This window comes from Tupaia chinensis, unplaced genomic scaffold (genome assembly GCF_000334495.1).
Source record: "Tupaia chinensis unplaced genomic scaffold, TupChi_1.0 Scaffold000074_1, whole genome shotgun sequence".
NCBI lineage: Eukaryota > Metazoa > Chordata > Mammalia > Scandentia > Tupaiidae > Tupaia > Tupaia belangeri.
This window is the reverse complement of record NW_006159534.1, coordinates 480,746-501,703: the sequence shown is the minus strand read 5'-3', so window position 1 is coordinate 501,703 and position 20,958 is coordinate 480,746. Positions and strand designations below refer to the sequence as shown.

General features: G+C 38.7%; 1 protein-coding gene across 1 annotated transcript in view; it reads right to left on the bottom strand.

The window, feature by feature from the left end:
• Window positions 1-20,958, bottom strand: part of RALGPS2 (Ral GEF with PH domain and SH3 binding motif 2) — a gene marked incomplete at its 3' end in the record, with an annotated part of 209,674 nt that overhangs the window by 136,471 nt on the left and 52,245 nt on the right. Inside the window, exon 2 of the mRNA XM_014583897.2 lies at window positions 9,599-9,735. Coding sequence (XP_014439383.2) covers window positions 9,599-9,655 — 57 coding nt within the window. The remainder of the gene's footprint in view (window positions 1-9,598; window positions 9,736-20,958) is intronic.

Genomic DNA, 20,958 nt, shown 5'->3' with positions numbered 1-20,958 from the left:
CTTGGGATTTTGGGTATGCATATAAAGGTGCCCAGCACAACTTTTCAAGCTGACAGATCTGGGATGCAAACCAGAGTCGAATATGTGGAATCCAGTGCCTTAACCTCCATGCCATCTGCTGGCCCTAGATCCATTCTGATGTGTTATGTGCTGTCTGTCTGTGTCCATAGTAGAATGATAATGCTCTTCCCATTATATTATAAATTAAAGTGCTTTCTTATTTAAGGTTAGCATTTTAAGTTTGAATATACTATTGCTACTGTAGAACAAACCATGGTTTTTGGCCCTGAAATTAGTATTAAATTTCCACTCATCTGTGCCATGACATACAAATATATTCTTTATCAGTTGGCTGAAATCAAACAATTTTTAGTATAAGAATATTTAGACCAGGCTTATTAAATGTAGTAGGATATCAGGCTATAGTTAAGAGCAGAAAAAAATTAACTATAGTTTCAATTACACAGGTCAATTCACCAGCTGTTAAATAACAGTTTTAAACACTTATAAATATGCCTCATTTTTACTTTTCCCCATTTCAGTAAAAGCTAAATATCAAGTACCGAGTCACAATAATAACAAAGGAAAAGATTGGTCATTAATTTTGGAAAATTCTCAGCCATTATTCAATATTTCTTCTGTTCCCTTCTCTTTCTCATATTCCCACTATGTGTATTTCTGTCACTGCCCTTACTGTTGTTTTTGTTTTTGTTTTTTTTCTATTTGTGCTCAATTTTCTCATTGCATTTCAGTTTGGGAAGGTTTTACCAACATATATGCAAGGTCATTGGCTCTTTCCTGGGTTTTTTACTGGTCACTAATCTACTGGTGAGCTCATCAGAGGCATCTTTATTTCTGGTCATTCAAAACAGTTTTTGAATTCTAGTTTTTTTGTTTGTTTGCTTGTTCCCCCCCCCCAAGAGTTTCAGTATCTCTGCTTATAAAATTATTTATTTGTTCCTACATGTCCATTTTTTCATTAGAGCCCTTAGCATATTAATGATTACTTTAATTCCTAATCCAGTAATTCCAAAATCTCTGCCATATCTGAGTCTGGCTCTGTTGAATGATTTATCTCTTTAAAAGGATTTCTCTTGCCTTTTAGTATGCCTTGTGATTTTCTGCTAAAGCCAGAAATAATATAATAGACAATAGAAATTGAGATTAAACAGGCCTTTGAGTGTAAGGATTTATGTTTATCATGCTAGGAGGTCTGCTGTGTTTATAGTATGGTGTTGCTATAAGGTTCTGAATCTTCAATTTCCTCTAGTATGTATGTTTGTTTTTTCCCCCGTTGTCTTTGGGTTTCCATAGAAACTCCTCCTCAGAGTGTGACTCTGCAGTTCTTTCAGCTATAACCCCCTGTTTTTATACAGGAGTTCACTGATGTGGTAGTAAGGAACAGGGAGAGGGGTAGCCTTTTACATTCCTATAATTAGGTTTCAGTCTTTTAGAGAGCCTGTATCCCTGAACTGTGATCTTCACAAATGCTTCTCAGTCCTCTCCCTCTGCTTAGGTGAGACAGGGAGGATAGTTCAGTATTTATTTCTTTTTCCAATTAGGCTAGGCTCTGGTTTAGTTCAGTCATATACCATGTTAACATTTCAGTCAACAATGAACCATATACATGAGGGGATTTCAAAAAGTTCGTTTGGGCCAGCCCTATAGTGCAATGGTTAAGCACTATACAGAGGAAGTCAGAACCCACATGGCAGACCAGAGTTTGAGTCTCAGCTCCAGTGGCTTGAAAACATGCCAAAAATGCTGGGCACACATGTGAGTGCCTAGGAATCATGACTGGATGGAGAACTGGAAGATAAAAGCACTGCCAAGTGACCAAGCCCCACTGTGTGGATGCTTGTGCATATGCAGTCTCTCCCCTCCTTCCCATCTTCTGATGCACGTGCACGTGTTCTTTGGCATTTACACACACACACACAAAGTAGCCAGTCCCCTAGCATAGCAGTTAAGCAAACCAGATTTCACATGACCAACTATGGCTTGAACCCCAGCCCCAGCAAGTTTTTCAACTTGCCAGCCACAAGCATATATCTGCCCCCAATCCCAACAGAATAGCGAAATGGAGCAGAATGGATTGTGGTAGGACCACCACATCCCTACTGAGGGATGTCCTCTCCCTCCCCCTCTTTCTCTCTTTGGTAAGCACATATGCCCTCCGGCTATTAAAGTTTGTTTAATTCTGTTAAGGTGGTGCACTCTCTTACTGCAGTGAGCACAAAAATAAACTTGTGTTTAAAAAAGTTCATGGGATAATGCATTAAAAGACTGAAAAATACAAATTTTATTTCTCAGCAGAATGGAGAAGGGATTACAGCATGGCCATCTCCTTTCTTGCTTTCCAACTGTGTCTCTCTGGTGAGTGCACACACCCTATAGCAAAAATCTCTCAAAGGAAAAAAAAAATTAGCTAACAAAAAGTCAGAATGAGCCAAATCAGGACTTCATGACAGATGCCTAATAATTCCTCATCAAAATTCTCACAAAACTGACTTTGATGCTAAAGCATCAGCTAAAATTCTCGAAGCACTCTAATAAGCAGATGTCAATGTTTTTTAGTCCTCCAGAAGGTCAATGGGCAAAATATGTTGGGCATCCCCAAAAACACTGTTGCCAGAACCTTTGCTCTTGAGTGGTCTGCTTTTGCTTTGACTAGTTGCTTTGCTGGTGCTTTGTATTGCTGAACAATGTGTTTGTGTTTCAAGCTGTTATAAAAAAACAAAACCTTTAAGACATTATGCCTATGAAAGTAAAAAATTATACTAAAGTTAACTGTTAGTGGGAAAAAAAATTCTTTTGGGAGATTATTGCTATTTGGTGCATGTGCTCGTCAGAAAGACAGAAACAGACAGAAAGTAAGAGGTCTATCCCCCAGGGAGGATGGCCCCACTGCACTCCCTTCTTCATTCTCCTCTTGGGATTTTGGGCGCGCACGCACACACACACGCTCAGTCCGAGTTTCAAGCTGCCAGGTCTGGGACTCAAACCGCAGTTGACCATGTGGAAATCCAATGCCTTAACCACTACACCACCTGCTGGCCCCAAAGAAAAATATTTTTGTATATTTAGTGTAGTAGCCTAAGCATACAGTGTTTACATTCTACAGTACTATATGATAATATTCTACGCCTTCATATTCTCTCATTACTACTTGCTAAGTCACCCACAGTAACCTTCCATCCCTTCAAGCTCCACACATGGTAAGTGCCCTACAGAGGTATACCATTTTTTTCTTTTAATTGTATTTTTACTGTACCTTTTCTTTGTTTAGATATGTTTAGATACATACTTATCATCATGTTATAGTTGCCTACAGTATTCAATACTACAACATATTGGTTCTTAGACTAGGAGCAATAGGGTATAACCTATATGCCTATATGTACAACGGGCCAGACCAGCAGCCTCCAACTTACCCAGCACCAGGGACTGGCATCATGGAAGACAATCCCTCATAGGGTGGTGGTGGTGCACGGGTATTTGGTCACAGGATGACCCAGCGTACCACATCCACCATGCACCCCATTTCCACCACTACCACATTGCAAGATACAATTAAACAATCACACAACAATAGGGTTTGCACTCCCATGAGAATCCAATACATCCAGTGATCTGCCCAGGCAGCAATGCAAGCAATGGGGAGTGGCTGCAAATAGAGACAAGGCATCACTCTTGCTTGCTGCCCACCCCCAAATGCATAGACCGGCCAGCCAGCTCAGGAAGGGGACCCCTGGGCTAGATCATCTAGGTCTGTATAAGTATAATCTATGATGTTTACATAACAAAATCACTTAAACATATGATCCTTGGAAAGCACCCCAGTTGTTAAACAACACAGATCTGTGGTTTGTCTTGAGGGTAGGTACAGAACAGAATATGGTGGGTATATTTCAAAAACAATTACTCCGAGGGTATTTCCTTCCCTAACCCATTGGTAGAGGCAGAAGGGTTTTCTTTCCTTCTTCTGGATCTCCTCTGTGAGACCCTGGTAGGCATCCTAGAGACAATGAAACTCCTAGCAGCTGGGGGTGAGAGGAGCATTCTTCCTGTTGCAAGACAGGAATGATGAATTGCAAGCATGTTACAAATCCAAACAAAAACCTAAGCCACATAAGTGAAATGGGAGAATTTAACTTCATTAATTTATTGGGGCATTGGAAGAGTAATGACATGTTTTTCTATATTTTCTATGCGAAAATGTGCCATGACTTTTCTGATGACCCAGTCTGTCTCTATGACTAGTTTATAGTATGTCAACAATATTATTTTATGCCTCAAGACTAATAAATAAATGTGTTAATATTTTTAAGTGTTCAAATAGACATTAGCTGGGCAGTATACACCACTCCAGTAACTATGCAGTGAAAACATTTTGTCAGGTAACACCTGTTAATTTCTACAAATGTTTAACTCATTCAAGGACAAGTTAAAAAATCAAAATGGGGAACCAACAGTTAGCATGATGGCTATGTTGCTGGACTCCCAAGTAGTCGACCACGGTCCAAGTCCCGGAACCCAGTGGCTTAAACTCATGCTGGGTGCATGTGTGTGCATGCCCAAGATCCCGAGAGGAGAGTGGAGGAGAAGGGACTGGCGTGGCCATCGCCCCTGGGGGGTGATTTCTCACTTTCTGTCTGTCTCTGTCTTTCCAGCAAGTGCACATGCCCAAAAGCAAAAACCTTTCAAAAAAAAAAAAAAATCAAAATGGCAATTTTATTACTTATCAGAAAGAGTAAACACGTCTTTTTTTTTCTTTTATAAGCCATTACAAGAGGCTTAAAAATTTACTAGTGATGCACTTCAACCTGCTTCCCTAGTTAACAGTATTAATTGGTATTGGTAAGAAGCTTAACAGTACCTAAGCATAATGCCCACCTAGAGAACAGAAGTAATTCATTCAAGGCAAAATTCAAAAACTGCTGACAGTTCTATACATCTGAAAAATAAGTACTTCAACTCTTCTACTGATATCAAAATCTTCAATAGGTTGGGAACCAGCAGTTAGCGTAATGGCTATGTCGCTGGACTCCCACGTAGTCGACCGCGGTTCGTGTCCCGGACCCGGTGGCTTAAATCTCACGCCGGGCACGTGTGCGTGCGTGCCCAAGATCCCGAGAGGAGAATGGAGGAGAAGGGATTGCGGCGTGACCATCCCCCCTGGGGGGTGATTTCTCGCTTTCTGTCTCTATGTCTCTCTCTGTCTGGCGAGCGCACGCGCCCTACAGTGAAAATCTCTCCAAAAAAAAAAAAAAAAAAATTTAAAAAATCTTCAATAGGTTTAACATGAAAGTTACTGAGAAAGGATAACCCAGATCAAGTGTTTCTTCTATTTTGTAAGCTTACTGCCTTTCTAAGATATGTTAATTATCTATCCATCTATTTACCTTTATTTTTTTGCTATGGGAGCATGTGCTCGCTGGAAAGAGACAGAGAAAGAGAGGGAAAGGGAAAGTGAGAAATCACTCTGCCCCTGGGGGGCTTGGCCATGCCACAATCCCTTCTCCTCTTGGGATTTTGGGCACAGGCACACGCACGCATCTAACCTGGCACAGTTTTCTAGCCACCATGTCCAGGACTCAAACCACACAGTCAGACATATGGGATCCAGCTGTCTGAATCACCAAAACACCTGGCTGGCCCTGATGAGTGCTTTTTAAAGTGACAGTTAAAAAAATAAAAAAGGAAAACTCCCATCTGTTTATGGGATCAAGGGAGGCTTTGCTAAAAGGATGGCATTTGAAATACATTTTTTTTTTTTTTTTGGAGAGGTTTTTGCTATAGGGCCCGTGCGCTCATCAGAGAGACAGAAAGCGAGAAATCACCTTCCAGGGGGGATGGCCACGCCGCAATCCTTTCTCCTCCATTCTCCTCTCGGGATCTTGGGCATGCACGCACATGCGCCTAGCATCAGTTTAAGTCACTGGGTCCAGGACTTGAACCGTGGTCGACTACATGGGAGTCCAGTGACATAGCCATTATGCTAATTGCTGGTCCCTTGAAATACATTTTTAAGGATAAAATTACTTTTTGTGTGCAGTGAGGGTGAGAAGCAAATTGAAACAGCAAGAAAAATTCAACAAAGAAAAAATCATGAGGCCAGCCTTTGGTATGGTGGTTAAGGTGGCTGGATCCCACAGAGCTGAGGTGTGAATGTATGCCCAAAATCCTGAAAGGAGAGAGAAATGGAGAAGGGAGTGTGGTGTGCTTTCTCTCTCTTAAGTGAGTGCACGTATATGCTCTCTGGCAATTTTTTTAAAAGAAAAATTGATATAGATAAACTTATAACAGAAGTAGAAAAAAAAACTAATCGATTATATAAGTATCAGCAAAATGTAGTATTTTTTCATTAGACTTTAAGTTTCAAGTAGAGGACTAGTGGGTGTTAAATCCATTAGAAAGAAAATATTAGGTCATTTTGAGGAAAGTCGTGAATGAAAAACTGAGGGAACGTTTGAACTTAATTATTAGGCAATGTGGGATCACTGACAGTTTTGGGATAAAGTTTAAGAGCTGTATTTTAAGAATACTAAACATAAATACAGTCAAATCAGCCAGAAACAACAGAGAATAGAAGTGTGCGGGTACTTCAAAAAGTCTGTGGAAAATGGAACTAAAGTACATGTTAATTCTGGTGCAAAGAACTTTTGAAATCTATGCATAGCTTTTTCATAATACACATTTTCTATAAATTTTTGCAGACCTCTGTATATGACCAAACTAAGAGGTCATTCCAATACTCTACACAAGAACTAATACTTGCCCAAGTAGGGCAGTGGAGTAGAAATAAGGAGAACGGGCTAGCACTAAGGCGCAGGTAGGCTCTGAGACAGCTGCCAAGGCCGCAATCTCTGGGCGTTCTCTGACCTCCACCCCCACCCATGTGTGGGTGCGACCTGTGGCATGTTGCTAACCAACAAAGTATGGCAAAGGTGACAGGATGTCACTTCCACAATTCTTTAAAGGCAATTGTTAATTTCTGTCTTGCTAGCAGATTCTCTGCTGTGAATGAGAGAATGGTGGTAGTAGGCAAAGGGGAAATGAGTTAACTACAAATAAAAAGATGTAAACGTGGGACCAGCATATGGCATAGTGGTTAGGTCATGGGACTCCCACATGGCTGACTGCAGTTTGAGTCCTCAAACCAGCAGCTTCAAACTCACTCCAGGTGCATGTGCATGTGTGCCCAAGATCCTGAGAGGAGAGTGGAGGAGAAAGAATTGCAGTATGGCCATCCTCCCTGGATGGTGATTTCTTACTTTCCCTTCCACAGTGTCTGTCTGTCTGTCTGTCTCCCTCTCTCTCCCTCTCCCTCTCCATGACATGTAACCTAAGGCAAAAAAAAAATCTCCAAAAAAAATTTAATCTCAGATGGCCTTCGAAGGCTATGAAAATGCGGTATTATTAAAAGTCAGAAAAAAGAGCTCAACTACTTTCTTTACAAGTTGTAGGACACAACAAAATAAGGAACTTGATTTTGTTGACATAAATATCTGGCTTAACAGAAATGACCAATAAAATCTACCCAGGGATACAGATAAAAATGTAGAAATCATCTACCTAAGAAAAAATAATCAAAACCACAGACAGAATATTTTCAGTGATATCAAGGCCTAAGTAATTGGCTGGGGCAAAAAAGAGTTGAGATTATTAAGGAATTTCAAGCCAAGGGTCATAAACTTTATTGTCATCCAGCACAGTAAGGAGAAACATAGTAGCCAGATGGTATTGTTATTAAGGAAAGTAGGCAAGTACTCAAATTTATAGACAAAGCAAAAAAGAAAAAACGGGAGGCAAAATATGACACATCGACTACAGAGGTAATAAGCATTTAAATCTTCATCTAACTCTCAAGTGTATCAGAAGAAAAGCTCTTTTAACATTTTAGCCTCAGTTCTTTGATCTCCCCAATAAGCTTGAAATCTAGGGATCTAGATGGTATCAAAATTTAGTAATTCTAAAGAAAAGAATCTCTCTGGGCCTCATTTGTACTATTGTCCTTGAGGTCTGCTTAATTTAAGAATTCCTTAAAAAGAAATTCTATGTTTCCTTTAAAACTAAACCCAAAGAAGGATGTTAAGTAATTATTACTTACAATTTTTTTCAAGTATCTTAAGTAGATAAAGACTAATTTTTCCCATGATGTACATTAAGCTAACAAATGGTAAAATCAAAAGTTATTAAAAAAAAGAAAACACTAAAAAATGTTCAGCCCTTTCTCTCAAGTTTTAATTTAAATATGGAACCAACCATAATACTTAAAAGTTAGGATGCTAGGTAAGAAACTTTATAATTGGCCCAATAGCCTGGTGGTGAAGGTAGCCCAGATCCAACAAGGCCAATTGCAGTTCAAATCTTGGCCCTGGAAGCTAAAAACACACCAGGAGCATGTGCATGTTTTCCCAAAACCCCAAAAGGATGGGGGAAAAAAAAAAAAAGAGGGGAAGGGATTGCAATGTGACCATGTCTTACAGGGGGGAATGCTTTCTCCTTCACTTTCTTGCTCTGGCCAGTGAACCTGGCCATAAAAATAAAAGGGGACCCATTCTGGACCGCGTTGGGTCTACTTGTTGGTCTCTGTGATCTGAAAGTTGACAACTTCTTTGCGTCCGGGAGGCTGCTCCCAGCGACGCTGCAATCGTCACCATGCCACAAAACAAATATATTGAATTACATCGTAAACGCTATGGATACCGTTTGGATTACCATGAGAAAAAGAGAAAGAAGGAAAGTCGGGAGGCTCATGAACGTTCAAAGAAGGCAAAAAAGATGATTGGTCTGAAGGCTAAGCTCTATCATAAACAGCGCCATGCTGAGAAAATACAAATGAAAAAGACTATCAAGATGCATGAAAAGAGGAACACCAAACAGAAGAATGATGAAAAGACTCCACAAGGAGAAGTACCTGTCTATCTGCTGGACAGAAAAGGACAGTCCTGAGCTAAAGTACTTTCCAATATTATTAAACAAAACTGGAAAGAGAAAATGTGAAAATGGGAAGTCCCTCTACCCAAAGTTTGAGCCCAGGGAGAAACAGAAATTAAAAGTTACTCGAACAGGAAAGAAAAAGAAGAAGGCATGGAAGAGGATGATCACCAAAGGTACTGTCATTGAGGTGAACGTGAGTGAGCTGGGCCTTGTGACACAAGGAGGCAAGGTTATTTGGGGGAAATATGCCCAAGTTACCAACAATCCTGAAAATGATGGATGTATAAATGCTGTTTTACTGGTTTGATAGCAGTTGCATACAAATAACTCCTTCTAATTTTGAAGATGATACACCATCTGGAAAACCATCATGACTGATGTTTCTGAATATAGCTGGTCTTACATGTCAGCAGTCATCAAAAGATTATTTATTAAATTGTACAAAAACATTAAAGTGGCCTGGTTTTACAAAAAAAATAAATAAATAAATAAAAGGGGAAAGAGAAGAAGGAAGAAAAGAAAACAAGAAAAAGGAAGGAAAGGAAAGGGAAGGGAAGGGAAGGGAAGGGAAGGGAAGGGAAGGGAAGGGAAGGGAAGGGAGATTAAAAAAATACAGACAGACAAAAATTGTAACAAAACTTAGATGGCTTACCTCAGAAGCAGTAGCTGCAATATTAACATTGCTAGTCTGCCCGTTCATTAGGTCCATGCTTCCCTCATCAGTCCCCAACCTTATGGTAACAGCGGAGGACTGATTACTTCATGTCCAAGGCCACAAATACATTATTCCTGTAAAAAAATAAATACAGAAGTGAAAAATGTGTGTCTTCCTGAAAGTTTAAGAAAATAAATCCATGCCTACCACCATGTAAAGAAATCAAAAATACTTTACTAAAAACTTATTTATTTTAGCTAACCACTAAATCCAGAGTGAGGACAATTCTGTTATATTATTTTTGAATGATAGGAAACACCAATTGAGCAGCATTCAAATGATGCAAGTGATCTAATTTGATATCACAAATACTTAAAAATAAAATATGGGACATATGTCATAAAAATACCACAATATTCCACTAAAAACTGTAACGAGACAAGGCTGCCCACTTTCTCCACTCCTTTTCAATATAGCACTGGAAGTCCTAGTCAATGCAATAAGGCAAAAGAATAAAGTAAAAGTCATACAGACAGGGAAAGAAGTGAAATTATCCCCATTTGCAGATGACATGATATATACATAGAAAACCCAAAAGAATCCACCAAAAAAAAATGTTAATGAGGACCAGCAGTTGGGGTGATGGCAATGTCGCGGACTCCCATGTAGTCGATCGTGGGTCGAGTCCTGGACCTAGTGGCTTAACCTCAGGCCAGGCACATCTGTGTGCATGCCCAAGGGCACATCTGTATGCATGCCCAAGATCCCAAGAGGAGAATGTAGGAGAAGGGATTACAGTGTGGCCAACCCCTCTGGGGGGTGATTTCTCGCTTTCTATCTTTCTGTCTTTCTCTGTCTTTCTGGCGAGCACATGCGCCCAATAAGAAAAAATCTCTAAAACAAACAAACAAATAATAAAAACCAACCTCAAATAGAACCACCTAGAACCACCATAAGATCCAACGACTCCACTCCTGGGTACCAACTTACAGGATAGAAATATACTTGGTTGGAAAAAATACTTTCACATCTGGGGCCAGTAGGTGGTGTGGTGGTTAAGGTGCTAGACTCCCACATTGCTGACTACAGTTCTAGTCCTGGACCTAGTGGCTTACTGTTTCACTTTCTTTCTCTCTCTCTGTCAAAATAAAATAAAAAATAACAATAAATATAACAATAAATGAATTTAAATAATTCTTTTAAAAAATACTTATACATTCATATTTACTGTAGCATTATTCACAATTGCTAAGACAAGGAATCAGCCCAAATGACAGATGAATGAATTGAAAAAGTGAGACACATACATACACACATTATGGAATACTACACAGCCATAAAAACAATGAGATTCTGGCATTTGATAGAAAGTGTACAAACACATAAGGTTTAATACTGAGTTAAGCATGCCAGACTATGAAAAAGAAACATTGTATGTCCCCACTTAATATATACCAAATGTCTGCACTCTACAACAGAAACTAGAAGATATAAAGGCACAGAGAGCAACTATGGATACTAGAGACAGTGTGGCAGCAGGGTAGGTGGTGGGGGCGGGAGGAAGGAAACCAAGGGGGAGAAAATCAGAAAAACATTTAGCAGATATGAAAGAGGAAAAATGTGTTAATGATGATATTATGGCAGCATCTCTAACTGGACTAATAGGCAGTATATTCATGGTGGGAAGATTCATTTTGTATGCTGTAAAGATATACAGTGATTAAAGGTACATAAAATGGGAAAAAATAAAAATAAAATACCACAGGGCCAGCAGCTGGCATGGTGGTTAAAGGCATTAGACTCCTACATGGCCGATTGCGGTTTAAGTCCCAGACCTGGTGACTTGCTTTCTCACTTTCCCTTTCCCTCTAACTCTGTCCCTCTCTAGTCAAATTTATTTATTTAGATAAATAAATAAATAAAGTTAAATAAAATAACCCTTAAAAATAAAATACAATATATGGCATGTTTAATTGTATAGTGCTTCTGAGTTTAATTAATATCCTCAATACATGATCACACTGATTTTCACAATTACCAGTAACACTAATTATGGATGATATTATTATATCCATGTAACCCCAAGAAACAGAGCCTCTGAGGACACAGGCTGGTAAATGAGGAGTCAAGAACAAGACTCAAGCCACCTAAAAATCTAGCCAAAAATCCTTTCCACGCCATCAAATTTCTTTCCACTTTACTACAAATCAGCTATTTACTCCAGATTCTAACATCTTTTCACAAATAACTTGACACACAGCACTGAGTAAACAGCTTTACTTCTTCAGGACAGAAGTCCTTCCTCTCTATAAGTGAAGGGGTAAATGAACTTCAAAGTCCATTTCTCACTGCTATGCTATTTTTCCTAAGAGAAAGGATAAAGTGTCTAGATATATTCACTTTAAAAACAGTGCAAATTGTCAATAATAATTCCTTCAATGCTAAGTTTCCTTTCTCTGGAGAGCAATACAGAGTAGTGATTTAACAGCATGGAATATGAAATAAAACTGCCTAAATCTGAACCCAGTGATGTTAGTTTTACTGAGCTTAGTTTACTCATGTATTAAACTGGAATAAGAAGAAGCACCCACTTTACAGAGTTGTAGTGAGGAGAAATAAGAGAACATACACAAAGCACTAAAACAATGCTGGCACATGATAAGGGTACTATTGTGATGATGCAGATTTTGTTACTGTGTATTTAGTCTAATGTATTAAATTCAGTGGCAACTCCTAGTAAAACAAAATAAACCCCTAGCAAGCACAGGTATCATAAAATCCTAATCGCAAACATAAAGAATGAAAATGCCTAAAATCTGTTTCCTGTAAGTAGCAAACAAAACATGCTCCTGGTTTTCAAATGCTGGAAAATTATCACTAATGATAGCAGCCTTCAGTCACATCTTCAGTGTATCTGTTTCTCCAGAAAGAAAGCACCTACTAAGAATAAACCATCATGCTACCATTTTAAAGAACTATATCAGAAATAATGGTTTAATAACCATTAAGAACCTATGAAAATAATGGTTTAATAACCATTAAGAACCTAGAAAATCAATGTGAAAATGAATAAAACACAAAAATATTTTAATGTGTTCCAATCTACAATTTCTCATTCTATAAGCTTCATTATCCATACAGTACTATCAAGGATCACCTTACATTTATATTGCCAAGCAAAACCAGCTTGATTGTGCCGATTCTTTCTGAAGGTTAATACTTGTTTTGCAATGAAATGTTTTAAAATAAGTTCATCTCACTCCATAGTCTATCCACAGATTAAGTATGACATGAATTCATAAATCAAGAGTGCCCCCTAGTGCTCAGAAAAAGATTTTAAAATAATAGTTAAAGGAACTATATCCTTAACCTACTTCACCTATCAGACATTCGTATTTTATCACTACTACCCACTGAAAGAGGCAGTACAGACCAGGAATAACATTAATACATTTGTAAACTTTAACTATTAAGAAGTTTTCTCTGCATGCTTTTAATTAAAATGTCATTCAAGTACTCCATGAAAATTATGGTAATACTAAAATCTATTACATATAAAAGAAATAACAAAGCATACCTAAAGAAAATTGTATTCCTAACTATTTATAAGTGTACCACATCTACAGTATTTAATATCACTGAAGCACAACAGATATTATAAAGACAATGCAAGTCCTAAAACAGAGACAGGGCTTATTCTTTTAGCATGTGCCTCACAACCTTTCTGTGTTGGCATGCAGAAAAGTTCAAATTAAATAAAAACATGCTTTAATCTACTGCTTTTCTTAGCCTTATAAATGGCACAATCATTCATAATGACTAACTTCACCACAACTGTTTTCTTAACTACATTCTTTCGTTTCTACTTAATCTCTTCTCAATTCATGAACGTGGTTACTCTAGTTGTCATATGGTCTTAAATCTCAAAAATACAGATACTGCTTCTTCCCAAGCAATGTAATCCTGAAACAAGAAATCCTAAAAGATGCAGATTTAGGTCCTTGATTGGCATTCAAAACTAGATTATCAAATTGTTGGCATACTCACTCATTCAGCCTCCTCACTGCCCACCCACTAGATTATCAAATTGTTGGCATACTCATTCAGCCTCCTCACTGCCCACCCTCTAAATGGTATTCCCAACAAGAAATTACTGCCTTTTTTTTTGGGGGGGGGGGAGGTTTTTGCTATAGGGCATGTGCGCTCACCAGAAAGACAGACAGAGGGAGAAAGAGAGAAATCATCCCCCAGAGGGGATGGCCACACTGCAATCCCTTCTCCATTTTCCTCTTGGGATTTTGGGCACGCACACACACGCGCCCAGCGTGAGTTAAAGCCGCTGGGTCCGGGACTCAAACCATGTCGACTACATGGGAGTCCAGCAACATAGCCATTATACTAACTGCTGGTCCCGAAATTACTGCTTTTTAATAAATGAACAAGGGATTAAAGTTAGGGCAACAATTTCTCACTAATCTCCTTTCACAGTGCCAGTTGCATATTCTTTGCTAAAATAATTTATGCTATCATTATAAATAGGAAAATTTTTAGTGGTTTTAAAAACAAAATCTAGAAGAGTTAAGCAACTATATAAAAACTATTAGCTACATTGTGAAATCCAATTAATAAGTGCAATTTCTTTACAGAACTAATCCATTCATACACTTTTTGGCCCAAAATCTCAGTCCTCAAAATTCATCTTATCACAACTCCAGAGGATGAGCCCCACGGCCTTGTTGTTAAGAGAGTCAGATCCCACATGCCCCATCATGCAGTGTGAATTTCAGACACACCATCCTGAAAAATACACCGGGTCTGTGTTCATACGTGCCCCAAATCTTGAAAGGATGGAGAAATGGAGAAGGGGTTACAATACGGCCATATCCCATTGGAGGGGTGCTTCTCTCTTCCTCTCTTTCTCTGTCTCTGGTAAGTATATATAGTCTGGCAATAAAAAAAATAAAAAACAAAACAACTCCAGAGAAAAAGAACAAAACTATTAAACTATTCAGTTAAGTACTGTTTACAATGATGAAAACTAGAAGCAACTTTAATGTCCTTGCCTACAACCATATTTAAAAAGTTGAAATAGATGGGACCAGCAGTTAGCATAATGGCTATGTCGCTGGACTCCCATGTAGCTGACTGTGGTTCGAGTCCCAGACCAGGTGGCTTAAACTCACACTGGGCGCGTGTACGTGCGTGCCGAAGATCCCGAGAGAATGGAGAAGGGATTGCGGCGTGGCCATCACCCTGGGGGATGATTTCTCACTTTCTGTCTCTCTGTCTCTCTCTCTCTATCTGGCGAGCACAGGCATTCTATAACAAAAGCCTCTCCAAAAAAGAAAGAAAGAAAGAAAGAAAGGTCATGATACGTAATGTCATGACTTTAAAAAAAAAAAAAAAGTTGAAATAGAGGCCAGTCTAGGTGTGGTGGTTAAGGTGGCTAGATCCCACATGGCCAACTCTGCAGTTCAAATTCTGGACCCAGCAGCTTGAAAAAGACACTGGGAGCATGTGTGTATGTGCTCAAAATCCTGAGGAGAGAAAAGAGAAGAGATTGTGGTGTGACCATCTTCCTGGGCGGTGTTTTTTCACTTTCCCTCTTAATCTCTCTCTCTCTGGCAAGCACACATGCCCTGCAGAAAAAAAAAAAATTAAAATAGACAATTGTAAGAAATATGAAAATAGCAATGACCGGTTCAATAACATAAACTAAAACTCCTCATTATAATATTCTTACGAAGTTTTCTAAGTAAGAAAGTAATAGTGCAATTCAATTTTTAAATGTTATTACAGAGTTTGCTTTCTTTTAACATTTTTTAAAAATTAAAATTGAAGACACATTTCATATGACACACATGGGAGGATGTCATGTATAAAGATGTACATGGCCTATTTGTGACAGCATTAAGGTAAGCCCACTTTCAGCATGTATGACAGCTAAAATTACACTACTTTCTATTTTAATAAGTTTCTTTTTTGCATGAGAGAGAGAGAGGAGAAGAGGAAGAAGAGAGAGGGGAAGAAAGACAAGAATTCTCAACCGGGTCTTAATACTGCATTCACTCCAGCTTTCTCAGTCAACTAGAATCCTAGGCACATGTGTCCAGAATGTACAGATCCACTCAGGAACCGAACCAACAAGCTTCCACATAGAACTAGTATAACTTGAACAGCCCATATTTTCTTAAAGAAAATTAATGATTGTTCCCCAGTACTTTGTTGCAACAGTTACAGCTATCAAAATGCTAAGGAATTAACAAAGAAAACATTTTGTTTTTGACAATATTGAACTATTCTGACCAAAATTTAATAAATGCACGGGGACCATCAGTTAGCATAATGGCTATGTCGCTGGATTCCCACGTAATCGACTGCGGTTCGTGTCCTGGACTCAGTGGCTTAAAATTCACGCTGGGCGCATGTGCATGCGTGCCCAAGATCCCAAGAGGCGAACAGAGGACAAGGGATTGCGGTGTGGCCATCCCCCCTGGGGGGTGATTTCTCGCTTTCTGTCTCTCTGTTTCTGCCTGTCTGGCGAGCGCACGCGCCCTATAGCAAAAACCTCTCCCCCCCCCCCCACCCCCCCCAAAAAAAAGAAAAAAAAATGCAGGTGCCTCTTAAGACCATTTTTGGAACAGCAATAAGCAAGATTACTTTGCTATCTGACACTCTTAAGAAGTTCTAGTGATTAATAGACATTTTAAAAGAACAGCTGGGGGGACTAGAAGATAGCGCAATGGTCGCTGGATTCCCATGTAGTCGACCATGATTTGAATCCCAAATCTGGCAGCTTAAAACTCATGCCTGGCATATGTGCCTGTGTGCCCAAAACTCAAGAGGAGAACTGTGGCCTGACCATCCTACCAGGGGGTGGTTTCTTACCTTCTCTGTCTCCCTCTCTCTGTGTGTCTCTGGCAAGCACATGTGCCCCATAGCAAAAATTTCTTGAAAGAAAGAAAAGAAAAGAAAAGAAAAGAAAAGAAAAGAAAAGAAAAGAAAAGAAAACAGGGTTCTGACATATATTAGCTCAGTGGTACAGCAGTGATGCTCAGAAGAAGCTGGATCCCACATGGCAATTGAGGCTTGAATCCCTGGCCTAGTCAGCCTGGGAGATGTTGGGTTTGCATACAAGTAAGTATCCAGGAGCCAACAGACTGGAGGACTGACAGAAGGAGACCATGGCATGACTAGACCCTGTGGAAAGTGCTCACATACTCTACTGTGGTGGTGGGGGGGGGGCTATAAGGAAAATGGCAATCAAATAATCAATACACACAATACCTAGAGCTTTAAAACAATAATGATGAGAGTCTCTATTTCCAGCAATATGGTTGATAAAGCAATCTAAAAATCCTTGTGCTACAGAAAAAACTCAGAAAAGAAGTATGGATTTTGATACTAGTTGGAAAGAAAAGACAAGGCCACCAAGATGTGGATGAAATTGAGAAACAACATACTCTCCTCTTCACCTCATTCCCACATACCTCCATCTAAAGTAAAGTCAGAGAGATCAGTACCTACTCAATCAGTGATAAGATGTTCTAAGGGAGGGGGGAAATGTTTGTGCCCTGAAACAGGAAGATAAGGAAACTTGTCTGTCTTGAACAGAGCTTAATATTCAATTTAATGTTGAAAGTAACTGCCCTGAAAATTCATAACCACGTGAATGCACGGTTCAAGACCATACAGACAAGAAATTCACCAAAAGGATGTTCACAAGCCAGTGCAACTCCTGGAACCCAAGAGAGATGTAAGAAAAAAAAATTGCATGAAGAACATTCTTTCAATCAAAGTAATGTGGGATTACTACAAATTAAGCCCAAATGGCAAACTCAGTATAAAAATCTACCAACTCTGTAAGTAAACAACCCACCACAAGTAAAAGGCAGGAAACAAATTCTAGAATTACCTCCCAAGAACTTCAGCTGAAAAATTATCAGACATTACAAAAAAAGGAATTAAAATCAATGGCCTTAAAAGAAGAAACTGAGGCCAGCAGGAAGCATGGTGTTTAAGGGTGCTGGAGTCCCACATGGCCAACCACGGTTCGAGTCCCAGACCTGGTGGCTTACTTTCTCACTCCCCCCAGCCCCACTCTGTCCCTCACTGGTCAAATTAAAGTAAATAAATAAGGTTACACAAAATAATTCTCAAAAAATATGTTTTTCTTAAAAAAAAAAAGACACTGAAAAAGAAACATTTGTTAGAGAAATAAAACAAAAATGAAAAATATAGTCATCAGAGAATTAAGCATCAGATTAAGCATAACTAAAGAGAGAATTCATAAAGTGTAATAGAGAAATAAAATTATGCAAAAATCCTACAGGAAGAGCTGATAGAATGTGTAAACATACTAAGATAAATTTTAAAAATAGAATAATAAAATCTAACACATCTAAGAGGAAGTCTAGAAAACACAAGATAATGAAAGAAAGGCAATATTTAAGGAGAGAAGAACTAATAAGTTTTCAGAAATTATAAAAGACATTAATCACATTTAGGAATCATAAGCCTTGAAAAGGATAAATAAATTTAAAAAACATCGCATCCCTACATATATCATTTTAAGCTGAAAAATACTTCAAAAAGCAAGCAGGGTTAAGACAGTTTACTTATATAAGAAAAAATTAAACCGAAAGCTTCTCAAAAGTACCAACAAAGAAGAAAATGTTTTCAATGTGCTAAGAGGTAGTAACTGTCAATGTAGAATTCCATACCCAGCTAAATTCTCATTCAAGAGGAGGAAAAAAAATAAAGGTATTTTCAGACAAATAAAGAATTTATTACAAAATCAGTCCTTACAGCAAGCAATTAAAAATATCACATGGAGGGACCAGCAGATGGAGTAATGATTACGTCACTGGACTCCCAGGTAATTGACTGTGGTTCAAGTCCCGGTTCCAATGGCTTAAAACTCACACCAGGTGTGTGTGCATGCCCAAAATCCTGAGAGGAGAATAGAGGGGAAGCGACTGTAGGGTGCCAACCCCCCAGGGGGTGATTTCTTACTCTGTCTCTCTGGTAAGTGCACATGCCCTATCATGGAAATCTATCTTAAAGAAATAAAACCACATATGGAAGATAACAGGTAGCATCATGGTTAGGGCACTGGACTCCCATGTGGCTGACTGTGGCAAAAGTCCTAGACCTGGTGGCTTGCCTTCTCATTTTCTCTATCTCTTGTTCTCCGTCACTTTCTGTGAGCACACATTCCCCTATAGCAAATTAAAATAATAGCAAACTAATTATTTTAAAAATTATATATGAAAAATTAATTTAGTCCAAAGTAAAAAGCCTATCATTATTTAACTTTATAGCAGTTGAAAGTAAAATTAAGAGTAGAAATAATCATAATCTTAACCATGCTAATTAAGATGATTACTATTTCTGGAGCTTTGCCAAAACACTGCAAAATTAACTTCTATTTACAACTATGCCAAAAAAATTATATCTGCTTTTATGTAAATTTAAAAAATCCACTTCTTCTTTTAGAGATCCCTTCACTTGTTTTATACATCAGTTTACACAAAATAGCACAACAGCAAAAGAACATTTATGGAGTGCTTTTTACCTAGCAGACTCTGTACTTTTCATTAAAAATGCACTCAATCCTCAAAACAACCCTAAAAGGCAGTAGCATACCCATTTTTAGAGATCAGAGTATAAGGTTATTTGTCCTACACAGTAGGGATAGGCAGATAGAAGGGAGGTCAGACAGAAAGTGGATCTAAAAGGTTGATCCTACTCTGATCAAGTTTATAAGATTAGAAGGAGGAAGAGTTGGAAATGAAAGAGTCAGCAGATACTACAATTTGTTATACTGTACAATTTAGCTTCAAGAACTACATTATCTCTCTAGGCAGAAATGTTTAAGTTTATAAGAAAAGACCAGTTGAAAGGAAGATAGGAGAAGTAAAAGCAACATAAATGAAAGCATAAATTTTAAAGCAAGGATAGAAGGCTGACCCCATAGTCTAGAAGTTAAGGGAGCTGAAACCCACATGGCAGACAGTGTCAAATCCCAGTCCCAGTTACTTGAAACACATGCAGAGTACATATGTATGTATGTCCAAAATCCCAACAGGATGAAGAAACAGACGGGACTGTGGTGTGACTACATCTCATGGAAGGTATGTGGGGAGGTGCTTTCTCCTATGTCTCTATCTCTTTGGTGAGAGTACATGCTCTCTAGCAATTAAAAAAAAAAAAAACTGTAATGACAGCACAGAGAGAATGTGCAACATTCAGGGAGTACCTCCTGAGGAGTTCTGGTCAAATTCAAAGAACTGACAGGACCAGAATACCAGAGTATCTCAACTATCAAGTGAGGAATTCAGATTATAAGGACAGGCACTAGGAATCAAGAAAGGTTTCTGAGTAGGAAAATAACCTTAGGAAATTAACTTTATGGTCCTTGTATTTCAAGCTTTAAACATGCCAGGGGCTTAGAAAAGGTGAGTAGTAAACAACATGATCCCACCTTTAGACAAACATAGCAAAATCTGAGTGATGTGTAGATTCCCTTCCCACTCAAGTTTCTCCAATCTTCTTCACTTCAGGACCCTCTCCTGTCTTCCAATATACAAAATCTTCTCATGGATACACTCTATCCCCTTAACTACAGTAACCTTCATCCTACCATCATCCATTTTTAAATTCAGACTCCCCGACCACATGGAAACAGCAACCTCAGAAAGACAATTTTTTTTATCTACATTTATTTTATGTTGACTTTATGCCCATGCCATATGTTTTTGTTTCTTCAATTTCTTCTGGAATACCTTTTTTCTGTGCAACTTCCTCTTCTGGTTTAAGAACAATTCGCTACTTTCAGTGAGCATCATCTCCATGTGGCAGGGGGAGCTCTCGTATGGGTTAATCTGCCCATGAGCTCTGTAAGTACGATGGCGCATCTTGGGTGCTTTGTTCACTTGAATATGCTCAATGACCAGAGAGTCTACATCTAACCCCTTGAGTTCAGCAATATTCTCTGCATTTGTAAGTATGTGCAGCAAGAAGTAAGCACTCTTTTTGGGCTACCGATCTTGTGTCTAGCCCCACTATTTGGTCTGGGCACATCTACCAATTCCACCATTATAATGATGGAATGGCACACAATGTCACTGTAAAGTGACATCCTTCAGAAATACGGTGGTTTTTCGAATATGCATATCCTTGATGGCCTGGGCAGTTTCACAGGTGTTCTTATGAACGCAAAGATTTTAACCTCTTGATTCACATGATTTTGTAGAGTTCTCTGGGTCAAGTGAATAGCAAACCATTTTCGAAGATCACCTTGGTGCTTATGAGAAGAGAGCCAGAAAGAACATATTTAAAAGAAAAAGATAATG